Source organism: Nyctibius grandis, chromosome 21, assembly GCF_013368605.1.
Source record: "Nyctibius grandis isolate bNycGra1 chromosome 21, bNycGra1.pri, whole genome shotgun sequence".
Classification (NCBI taxonomy): Eukaryota; Metazoa; Chordata; class Aves; order Nyctibiiformes; family Nyctibiidae; genus Nyctibius; species Nyctibius grandis.
In genome coordinates, this window is record NC_090678.1 from 8584735 (window position 1) to 8596286 (window position 11552).

Here is an 11552-nt window from a genome sequence, read left to right on the forward strand (position 1 = left end):
TGCCTTCATTCTGAGCTGTTTGCCTCAGGTATGTCCTTTAGCAATCCAGCCCAAAGGCTGTCCTTGAAGCAACTGCCTCTTTGTGCATCTCTTCAAGGGCAGGCCCCAGTGCAGCTCTGTTGCAGGAGGAGAGCTGGGTCAAGCCCTTACTGTAAGCAAATCTGTTCACACGGGCTCACTTCACTGCACAGCAGTCACAGAGTTCAGCTGCTTTTAGACCTAAGAGAATTCATTTCCCTTTTGCTTTGCCTGTGTGATAGATATTTGTAGGCTCAGCAAACAGGCAGTGCTTTCATCAGTCGTGTGCTTTTGTGTTTCGTATTGATATTTGGAGGTATACTTTGCATTTTTCTGGTAAGGACCCTGAAAAATCTTAATATTCTATTCCTGTTTTCTTAATCATATATCCTTTTCCTTTATCTTAAGCTAAACTGACTTTTCTGACTCCTGTCAATGTGGTATTTAGATACATGAGTCTAAATACAGATGCATTTGATTATCTTAAAAAAAAAAAACCCACCAAAGCAAAAAAACCCCAAAACAAACCAAACAAAATCAACAAAAATGTTATCCATTCAGACAAGATCAGGTCACTCCTCTTTATCTCATTCAAATGCTTTAATTAACTTCTAACTTTCTGTTACTGTGCTTCCTCACCATCTAAAAACTTTCCATTGGAGAAGAGCGTGGATGTCGTTCTGAAGGCTTGTGAAGTGCTTTGCAGTATTCAGTGTATAATAAAAGGCAGCACAGAGCAGCAGTGCCCTGCCAGACCGTGGTAGCTGTTCTCATTGGATGCAGCTATGTGCATTCCTGGTATTAAAACTCTATTTTTAGTTTCTCCTCAGAGGACTCCTCCCCCAGATAAAAGATGGCTTTCTGTTCCTAGATAAAATAGGTACGTTGCCCCTCTGTGGCTCCCCTGTCAATTTGTTTTGGAGTGACTATAGGTGTGCCTGGGAGCTGGCATTTGAATAGTGAATGTCTTGCCTAAGATGGAGATGCATACATTTCTCTCTAATTGCAGGAAATTGCAAATCTGGGCAAAATTTGGAATGCAGCTGCTTGTATAATTACATCTTCTGTTGGTTGCTATAGCTCAGATTTACAACCCTTCTAAAATATCTTCATAGTTTATGGTACAAAAAATACCTCTATTAATATTACTTTGGGATCCCACCTTTCATTTATTTGCAACCATTTCCAAAGGCCTAAGATTTTTCCTCTTGCTGAACTAATAACGAGTGTTAGAAATTAGTAATTATATTAAAGTAAAATTTTGCTTTAGCTGTTATAATTATTGTTAAGCCAAAAGAAATTATTTGAGTTTCTTACTGTTGCTGGGGTTTGGGTTTAGTAAGAAATACCCATGCATGTACCTCAAACCAGTTTGATCTGCCATCAGCATCAGGGTTTGGATATGTGCAAACCTTTCCATTTCATGGCCTTATAAAACAGAGGGTAATGGGTCATGGAAAAGTTGATAGGTTATTGGCAACTAAGTGTTGCTATCTGCCACTGGTCATTAAATGACGGATAAGATATAGATCACAATTCAGAGCTTAATGAAATGTGTTGGCCCCACTTATACCACCGTCACAACTGGAAAATGGTTGAAAGGTTGGAAAGGATTAAAGAAGGGGTGATAAAGGAATTATTTGATCAGTCTTTTTGAGTGGTGAGAAAAGTGTAATTTAACCAAGGCAAAGTTGCAGCTGGATTATGTTCTGCAAGTTCTTAGAAGTGGAGTTTTGAGGATATATGACTTTAGGTGAAAGATGGTATGAGGAGACCTGGGGCCTGAGGCAGAACTCACTGAAAAGGGGCATATTTTTAACTATAAATGTATTTAACTGCTGATATAACACAGTGATAGGGTAGTTTCTTGATCTGCTGGAGCCTGTGCTTTAAAAAAACCCAAAATGTCTGGTTTTAGTAAGCTACAGGGTCTCTTCTAGAATGTAGTAGAACATTGCAGAAATTACTAGGTGACATATTGTAGCCTGTGCTTTGTGGTAGGTTAGACTAATCAAACAGTTTGTTATGACTTTAAATCCATAAATGCATGAGCATTGGTATTAAATGAGCTATTTCAGAAAAACATCAAGTCTCTTTGTGTACAATCAAGGATCTCACAAGAAGAAAGAAACCTCATTTAGGCAGGACAGTGTGGGAAGTGTTCAGCTATTAAAATAGAAAATGATGGTTTCCAGCGTTTTTAACTGGTTACTCCTCAGTGTGTAGAACTGCTGCAGCAAATTAAAAACCTTGAAAGCTTACAGCAAAGCAGCTTGATTCAATGAGACAAGTTTTATAGAGCTGCAGTACTAAGTCTATAACTTTCTTAGAGGTTTGAAATTACATTTGGGCAAGTCACTATAAGACATGAATTTGAAATTAGAGTAAGGTATTTTTTTTTATAGTAAAACACCTGCTTACTCAGTGTTGTAGTGTTTCCAGAACAGCTGATTGCAGATATTGCTTTTGCTCTAACTCATGAGTTTTTTTGTGTAAGCAGCAAATGCCTTTAGATATTTTTCTGAAGGCTGGAGGTCTGATTTTCTTGGAAGTCACTGTTCAGCAAATATTTGAACTTTATAGACTCTGCAGGGTCCTGTCCCCCTCTGCTCCTTAACTTTTTCCCAGAAGTAGGAGCTGCAGGATTTGATTTTCCACCACTCATGCATTCACAGCATCCCTTGAAATGGTGCCTTTCTCTGCTTCTCTGAGGCTGAATGGGTCACTGTCTATAGCTAAGGAAGGAAAGCATTTGTCGTACACTTAACCATGATTATTGAAAACAAAAAAAGCAAACATCTTTGTTAAAAGAAACTGGCCTCCTAGCCAAATTATTATTTGTTTGTTCTAAAAGAAGTGTAAATCCCTCACCCTACTTATGTGTGAAAAAGATTTTATTTTTATGCCTTTGGGGACACACAAGCACACAAAACACTTGGGTTATTCGTAACTGTTCTGTACAGAAAACAGTGACAAACATGGAGAGCAACGGTGTTGGCTTGTTCAGGTCTTGCTGATCTCTAATGGTGTTTGGGATGAACTCTGCTTGGGCATCTTCTTTGTCACAGGCAGACCATGGTGTGTGGTTTTCAGTGCCGCTGTGTGCGCGGTCAGGTGCAGAATGTGTATTGTATAGCCAGTAAATTCTTGTATAGGAGCACAAAGAGGTTGTGGGTGGGAATTGTGGGAACCCTGTGACTTTTTTTATTATATTCCACTTTTGTTTAATGCTTAGATCTTTCTGCTGTGCTTGTAGTGGACTATGCTCTTCCCCCTTCGATGTTATTGATACTTTTGCTTATTATTTCCTTTTGCTGTTTTTCCTTTCGTACTGGGTGCTGGTTTTTCAGTACTGACAAGGAGGGCTTTCTTAAAAGCAGTCTGTGAATCCTTCTCTATCCCATTTTCTGTGTCCCAGATAGACTCTCAGCTGGGATTGCAGTTCCGCAAGGTTTTTCTCAGGGGTGGGAGGGAATGGTGGTGGAACAAACACTAGATATAAGCTGTAAGACAGCAAAAAGTGTAAATAATGATAACTTATAAAGTGTTATTGAGGCTTGTACCAATTAAACACAAGTGTTTGCAAGGTTCAGCTGCTGGACTGATCCGGATTCCAGTCTGGAAACTGAAAACTAAACTAGCCTTAATTTGCAACGCCTGGTTTCCAGCACTCAGCTGTCAGGATTTCTGCTCGCCATCCACACTGCCAGTCTGAGTGATGCCAGTATCTCTGTGCTTATCCCACTTTCATTTTTTACTTATAGATCTTTATCTATAATTGATGCGTGTCTGTTGAATGAGGGTCTGCTCAGTATACGTGGAGACTGAGAGCTCTGGGCAGCTCCTCTAACCTGGGGAGCGCCTCTCACTGCCCGTCCTTGGGATATTGCGGTGTGCTGGGGAGCCGTTCGGAGCCAGGCAGGGGAGGGCACTGGCTGGCCTGGCAGGTCTTTTCCATTTTTGCAGTCTGGCCGCTCATTAATCATATATTTCCAAGCATGTAATATTTCATTTCACCCTTTTCAGCTCCCCAGGTACAGGGAGCCATCTTAGCCGTGACAGCTTTAAAATAAAGCTTGGAAATGAGCTTCCTTTAGGAATACAAAATTCTGCAAGTCAAATGCTGTTTGATGTTTTCAAAGGAACTAGATGAGTTTATGAAAGGTGTTGGGTGATTATGCCCTGATAGCAAAGGCAGTATGACTTGGTGGCTTGGATATTGCATCCATTTGTATTTCCTAATTTCCTGTCGCTCCCCAACCCCAAAAGACAAGATCTCAGGTCTTTCTGTTTGTTCCATGTGACTCAAGAGCACAAAGGAGCGGGCTGCACTGTGTTTTCCAGCAAAGGCAGGCATCACGGTTTGTAGTATCTGTACAGAATGGCAAGAATAATTTGCATTTCATGCTGTATGCATATAGGGTCTTCTCCCTATTCGTAAGAGAAATATGAGAGAGAATGAGTGGACAGATAGGATGGGAGGCAAAAACGTGCCATTTCTAGGCTTGTGCAGTTTGTGTTTCTGAACAATACCGTTATTACAGCCATTTCTGCAAAACTCGAGAATAATTTGAAGAGATTGCGATTTAAAAATAATGACATGATTCTGGTCTTTATCATCCACTTCAAAAGCAGCTCCAACAATTTGGTTTGCTGCTCCTTCCTCAAAGCTGGCAACAACGCGATCGTAAAATGGAAATGCTCCTATGCCTCCCCCCACTCTCTTTCTCGAAATAGGTGTTTGGACCTTTCATTGCTGCTGCATTTTAAGCTTCATCTCTAGCTAGTGGCTTCCTTCAAGTATGTAACTGAGAGGCAGAGCGTTCATTTGCTTTCTGAGGCTTTCAGGTTGCCATGTGAAGTTTTAACAAGCTGAAATGTTGACTTCCAGCATTTGGAAGATTGTCACTTTTGTTAGGTCATTACTGGAAGTGATTTAAATAATGTGATGTGGTTATCCAGATCTCTTAGCATCTCTTTGGGTTGTCTTGCATGTTGATAAAATTCTCTCCAAATAAGTTCACAACCAGCTTCCTTCCCAGCAGAAAAAAAGAACCATTTTGTGCATAATTTTTACTGCACTTTTCATTAGTGAGCTGTTAAAACTCTGAGACAGATCAGCCTCTCAGGGATGTTTCTGAGCCATGCAGAATGAGACAAAGCTCTGGGAGGGAGCTGAGGAAACCACAGCAGTAATTGTGAAGGGCTGGAAGGTCTCCTCTTTGAGGAGAGATAAATGAGCTAAATGTGTAGGTCATCTAAGCAGTTGATAGAAGTAGACCTCCCCAAGATGGGCAGCTGAAGGACTGGGACTGTCCACGTGACAAATTAGAACACGCCCAGAGGAGATGAATCTGGGTATTACTGTTCTGGCCTCAAAACAGGAGAACAAGGAAAGAAACTGGAAGGCAGCTTATTTTAAATGTGCGACACTTTTCCATGGTTTGCCCACTGAACTCATCGCTATAAAATGTATTTAAAGCCAGAAGACTCCCAGGACCAAAACCAGCTGAGATGACTGTCTGGATGAAAAGGACAGCCAGTAGTATCTTAGGTTAGAAGAAATTTCAGAGGAGGTAGGGATGAGGAAGTGCTGGGGAAGTTAATCTTGTGGGTAGGTGTTTGCAGGCTTGAAGTCTCTCCTGGGCATCAGTGTGTAAGTTAATCCACCATGGTGGGGACTGAGCCAAGCTGCCTGCTCAGCCTGTTTTTTGGATGTGCCTCACCTCACTGCCCCTTCTGAAGTCTGGACTGGGCCAACCCTTTTCTGTTTTGGCTTGGCCATTTTCCTCAAGCAGACCTCAGCCTGAACATTTTTGGAAATGCAGCATCAGTCATGGCCGGTCCCTGGGGAGATGGGAAATCCTTCCCACACTTGATGGATGTCCTGCCTGGCTTAATTCCGTGATGTCGGGAGCAAGAGGCCACTTGTCTCTGCCCACCCTCCAGCCGATGTTGAAGAGATCGGTTTTATTCTAGTGCTTATTCCTTTGCATATTCCTGCATGTGAATGTGGCAGCAGTGCCTGTTCACACCACAACCCCCTGCACTGTGCCAGGTTTGGGAAGGGCAGCCCAGGTTGTCTGTCACTTCAGTCCCTTTTCAGTCTGCGATTGAAGGTACGATACTCCTATCTGCAACTACAATAGCTCATTGGCTTCTCCTTAGGACATGAAAATTATTATAGTTTTACCTTTAGTTTTTAGTTTTTAATACGTTTTGAAAACCTACACTGGTCTTTTGGAAGACTTAAGTTATTTTAAAGGAAGCCATCTAGGAGCACTCGGGGCAGTTTGGCCACTATCCTGTCCCATACAGCGGTCAGTGACATGGTGAGCTGAAGAACCAAAAGGAACGCAGCAGGAGTACTTGCCTCGGTGTACACTCATGGCATCTGTCCATCTGCAGCACTCATCGGGCTGGTGAGGACACTTGTGTGCCATGGGAGGTTCCTGCTAGCTTATCATGGTCTTGGGGGTGTGAAACCTGGTAAGGTACATTGACCCTGAAGCGTGCAGAGGGACAGCATGCTTCCATGGACTCAGAGTGTCTGTGAGTGACTGCTGTGTTGTGAACAGCCAACCAGATCAGGACTCGCTGCAGAGCGGGTATGTGTCAGTTTGAAGATGCTGGTTCCTCATCAGCTGATTCCTTCTACGCTTGGCGTGGTTTTTCTCAAAATGCACCAGGTCCCTTTGGGATGAGGTTGGTTCTGTAGAAGTGGAAACAATGATTATCATGTTGTATTTATTTGGAGAGGATGTGCAGCAGTTGTCAGACAGCACTACGTACCTAATTGGGAATTCAACTTCCAGCTGGTCGATTGAGACTGAAAGGCAGAGCTGTGGGATAGAGACTGGCAGGCACAAAATGCTGAGGCTCCTAATCTTCTACAATATGTTTGTTGAATACAGAGTGGTCTGCTGAGATTGTTTTGCAGTGTAGAGTAATCATTGTGTGCTGACTAATGGGAGACAGCAAGCTGTTAAAGAGCGTCAATTAACCATACAGGAGGAGGTTATTGAGTATTTTCACAAGCGTTCAGGACGTGAAGAGTAGAGTATTACTTGAAGGTAACCCTCAGATATTTTTAGCTATTGAAGTCTACAAACCGCAACAAGAGTATTTGTGGACATACATAGGGTTGCAGAGCTGATCAGGAAGAACAGTGCGAAAAAGAACTCAAGCTAGCCTTCCAGCTCCAGATTGTGCTGATACGAAATAAATAGTGCTTTGCTAAACTTGTTCTCTTATTTCATATTCATTATTTTGAAATTTTCCCTGTTAAATTTATCTAATGTTCTACTAGGAAATACTGGTTTTCTTTGAAGAAGGTAACACATGCAGTGCCTTCCTGATACTCAGATGTCAGAATTTGTTAGCCTTCTCCTTCCCTGACTGCCTAACTGTAAGGCTGTTGTCCTTGTCCTTACAGCTGCTTCTGCTTCAGTATAGTAATTCCTATTCCTGCTGTTGCTCTGAGTTAGAACCCAATGCACTTAGTGCTGAGAGGAGCGTGCTCTTCCATCATGTGCCTCGCACAATGGATAATAAAATTCTCCAGTTTTGGCCGGTGGAGAGTATGAAAACCTATGTTTCGTTAGGAATACTTTTATACAGCCCTAGTAGTATTCTGCCTGAGTTTAATGTGAAAAATAAATAACATTTTGTGGGCTCTGTTTGCTGAGTGATTTTGTTCCTTGTAAGGAACAGGAAATTTTTCCCATCCTGGATTCCAGTGTTAAATCCACTTTGTGCAAACATCATTTTCCATTTATTCATTGGCAGTGGGGAGACCAGATAACACTGAATTTATTTTTTCAGTTTTGTTTCTTCTAAAGTGGTGTTAGAGCATTGGGCCTCACATATTCTTTTAGCCAACAGCAAGAAATATCCTGGGATTCCTTGGGTATTATAATAGAGGGACACTTGGTTCTTGGACAAGGGCAAGGATAGACTTCTCTTGGCTTCAACTCTCTATTCAAATGCCTTAATCAACAGAGGTCTGCTTTAACAGATGGTTCTGCATTGATAAAGCTTTTAACGTTAGGAAAAATTCAGATAAATTTACTTCTTTTCTGATTTGATTGATTTTCTTAATCTCTTTTGAGCAGGGGTGGGGAGGGGGGAGAATAATGCATCAGAATACTGTGGAGATGATTATTTCTTGGCTGCAAAACTCATGAAGTTATTCTGATGAAAGACATGGGATAAGTCAGTGAAGCCCTGGTGAAGCTGGTGTCAGTGGGGAAATTTAACTGTGACTGCAGCCCTTGTGCCTGCAGTAAGAGAACGTAGTCTGATCCCCCTGTATGTCGTAAGCTTCTGAAGTTGTTTCAGCAGTGAAACTCTTCCTACTGATCTATGGAAAAAATCCTTTTTTTCTCCAGATAGGGCAGCTGGTTTGACCATGAGCAGTTGTAGCTTGACAGTGGCAAAGGCAGCGGTGGCTTTGCTACCTTCGGACTCTTGTCCTTGCAGCTGGTGCTGCTTTGAGCTCTGACCGATCTCTGGTGCTTCAGAGAGATGCCAAAATATCTCTGACTTTACAGGGAACTTGTCAAAGCTCTAATATGTGAGATATCAATATCTTAATGCAGATCTGCAGATTTAAAACCCTAAGGAACTGTTTGGCTTCACCCATGGCCAGGGAAGGGAGGGATTGCAGAGCAGTTTCAAGGCTGGAAGGGCTTATCATTAGCACTGAGCTTGACCTGAGATGAGCTTTGGCCAAAGGATTCATCCCTGGAGCTGTAATGAAGCATTTCATGGTTCATTATCCTCACAGTAGGAAACAATGTCTTATTCTGAAGCTGAATATCTAACTCAAATTTTCACCCATTTGATCTTCTTATGGCTTTGTCAGCAAAGTCTGGTCTCTCACCACTTTTCCACTTTCTTTTAGGATCTATATCTATCTCCATGAATGGAATAGTTTGAGCTCTTGAAGTTTCATACTATAAGGCTTGTTTTCTGGGCTGTGAGTCATTGGGTGACCTGCCTTTGAATCCTAGTCTCTGTTTGCCTGTGTTTTTTTGAAGCATGAACTCCAGAACTGCACACGAGTTCCAGGAGAGCTCAGGGATTTGTGCAGGTTGCAGAGGCAGCATCGCTTTTCTGAAACTTTGCTGCTTTTTTGGCTGAGCTGATTTGACAGCTTGTTGCTGTAGCAGAAACAGAAAATGCCATTGGACCAAGAACCGTTTCCCTGAGGCCTTAGCAGGGTACCTCTTCTTATAGATGTTTCCCTACTGACAACGGCATTTGGAGATGAGTCACTGAATTCATGTTTAATCCACTAGTAAAATTGGCAAGGCAATTACCATGTTGCAAGTTCTTCAAATCAAATTGTTAGAGAACATTAAATCAAATGCTATGGAGAAATCCCAGTATATACAGTTGCTTTTTATCATCCAGTCTGTGATTCTGTCACAAGAAAAGCTTTGTTTATTGGGCCTATCTTTAGTGAAAGCATGCTGCCTGGTATGCATTTTGGTCTTAGTCTCTACTTCTTTCTCTCTGCTTCATTGTTTTCCTTTTTCTATTTGTTACCCCATAATGAGAATTGAGAATTAAGGAATTTCTAGCTTACAGTTGTCATCCCTACTTTTTAGCATTGCCAAGTGCAGAAGGCATTTGCAAACTGAAATAACACTGTTAGTCACGAGGCAATTAATCTGTTATGACAACGTGGTGCCTTAAAAGCACAACGGTGATGAAGGTCACTCTGCTGGGTCTCCCTTTTTGCTCTGTGTGCTTTGCTCTGAAGTCAAACCACCCACTCCTCGGTGAGAGGGAAGCGTGCAGAGCCCTTGTGTGTTAGTCATCAGCGGAGGGGCTGGTAGACTGCGAATCTGCAAACAAATGACTACAGGCAGCTTTTTGGTCACTGAGGCTGCTACCTGCACGTGTTAGCTTAATTCAGTTTTCACTGCCACGCGCTGAGGTTTACACTCACAGTTGGCTCTCTTTGGTACAGCCTAGTCCAAACATGACATTTTGTGTGTTTCCTGGTGGGAGGATTTTTTCACAGAAATCTACCATACTCTTTCCACCCCCCCATCCCTCCCTTTTTTTTTTTCTTTCTACAGGTGAAAATAAGAGAGGAAGAACTACAGAAGGAGGGGTTCTCTGCCACTGCTAGAAAGATACAGGAAAGTGTTGAACTGAAACTGCTAGATCTTACATACCTTTGTGCTCCAAAAAAAAATAAAATGCACGGTTCGTGCAGACTGGTGTTCAGAAGCAAACATCCTGCCAGCAAAACGGGCTTTGGTAGGTCGGTATCCAAGGAGCCTGTTTCAGCTGTCAGTGCTGCAGAGGTGATCAGAGAACTGCAGATGAGAGAGGCCAGCCTGGAGAGAGAGCTGAAGCAGCTGCAGGAAGAGTGCAGGCAGAGGCTGGATGAAATTGCAGAAGGGTTGGATGGAGTGATTTGTATCTCCCCTTGAAGAGATAAAGCTGGACTGAGAAGAGCTCTGACTTGATCAGAACACATTGTGCAGCTTGGCATGGGGGAGTGTGAGGTGAGGAACCAAATGTAATTTCTAATTTTTAAGCCTGGGACTCATAACTTGTAACTGCGTTGTGGCTCGCACTGGGGCCATAACCTTGGCGGTTCTCTCTGCAGCCCCTTTATGGCTAACCTTGCCAATTAAATTCTGCAGCAGGCCTTAGCGGGAGTGTGCTTAAATCTCCCTTTTATCTTTCAGATTTCTAGTTCTTCTGCCAAGCACTGTGCTCTTTTACAGTACTCAGCTACTAGGCATGGCATACTTCGAGGCGGTGCATTGAAGTACTAATTGTGTTCAGTATTTTCCAGCAAATGGAAGTTCATTAGTTGGAAAAACCCAGGTATTGGAGAACATGCAAAGTACCGAGGCTCAGAGAGATTGGAAATGTTCGAGAAGGTGTGCTGGTTTAATTCAGCTGCTTTGCATATTTGTGGCAGCTATAATGCAGTCACCATAAGGAAAAACAAATGCCTAATAATAAATAAAGCAGCACACTGATTTCATTTACTGGTGTGATGCACTTGAAGTAATTGGGTTCTCAAAGAGAACAAACTATAAACCGATTCCACCGAGTTATGAGTCACAATGAGGTAACTTATGGATCTGCTATAGGAAATTTCTGTAAAATAGAAATATGATCTTAACTTCCAAGCTTGAGGAGTCTCCAAGCTCTGTCTCTGGAGCCTTCTTCCCCTGGAACATTCAAATGCTTTTCACTTGACATTCATTTCCTACCCTTTTCTGTTTTGCTTTCACCAAGGAATATTTTTATATTCTAGTTGTGCACTTCCAGGAATAAATAAATTTAAAAAAAAAAAACCTGTTTGCTTTTCATTTGTGAATTGCTATGAGCAATGTGCTTTCCGCAGTCTGGATTTCTGTCTGCTACCCCAGCTCCGTGGTGTTGCTGATCACCAGCTGCTCTTGGCTCACCCAGCAGCCAAACGTGAGGAACCTTTAAGGACCTCTTTCCAGGCACCAGTATGGTTGCTGCTCTGCAGGGTGACAATGTGCAGGTGG

The 11552-nt window shown here is 42.3% G+C and overlaps 1 protein-coding gene across 1 annotated transcript in view; it reads left to right on the plus strand.

Moving 5' to 3' along the window:
* The window catches only part of TEDC1 (tubulin epsilon and delta complex 1), an 85560-nt gene extending 74239 nt beyond the window's left edge, over window positions 1-11321 (plus strand). Inside the window, exon 9 of the mRNA XM_068416750.1 lies at window positions 10110-11321. Coding sequence (XP_068272851.1) covers window positions 10110-10469 — 360 coding nt within the window. The 3' untranslated portion in view covers window positions 10470-11321. The remainder of the gene's footprint in view (window positions 1-10109) is intronic.
* The last annotated feature ends 231 nt before the right edge of the window (window positions 11322-11552 follow it).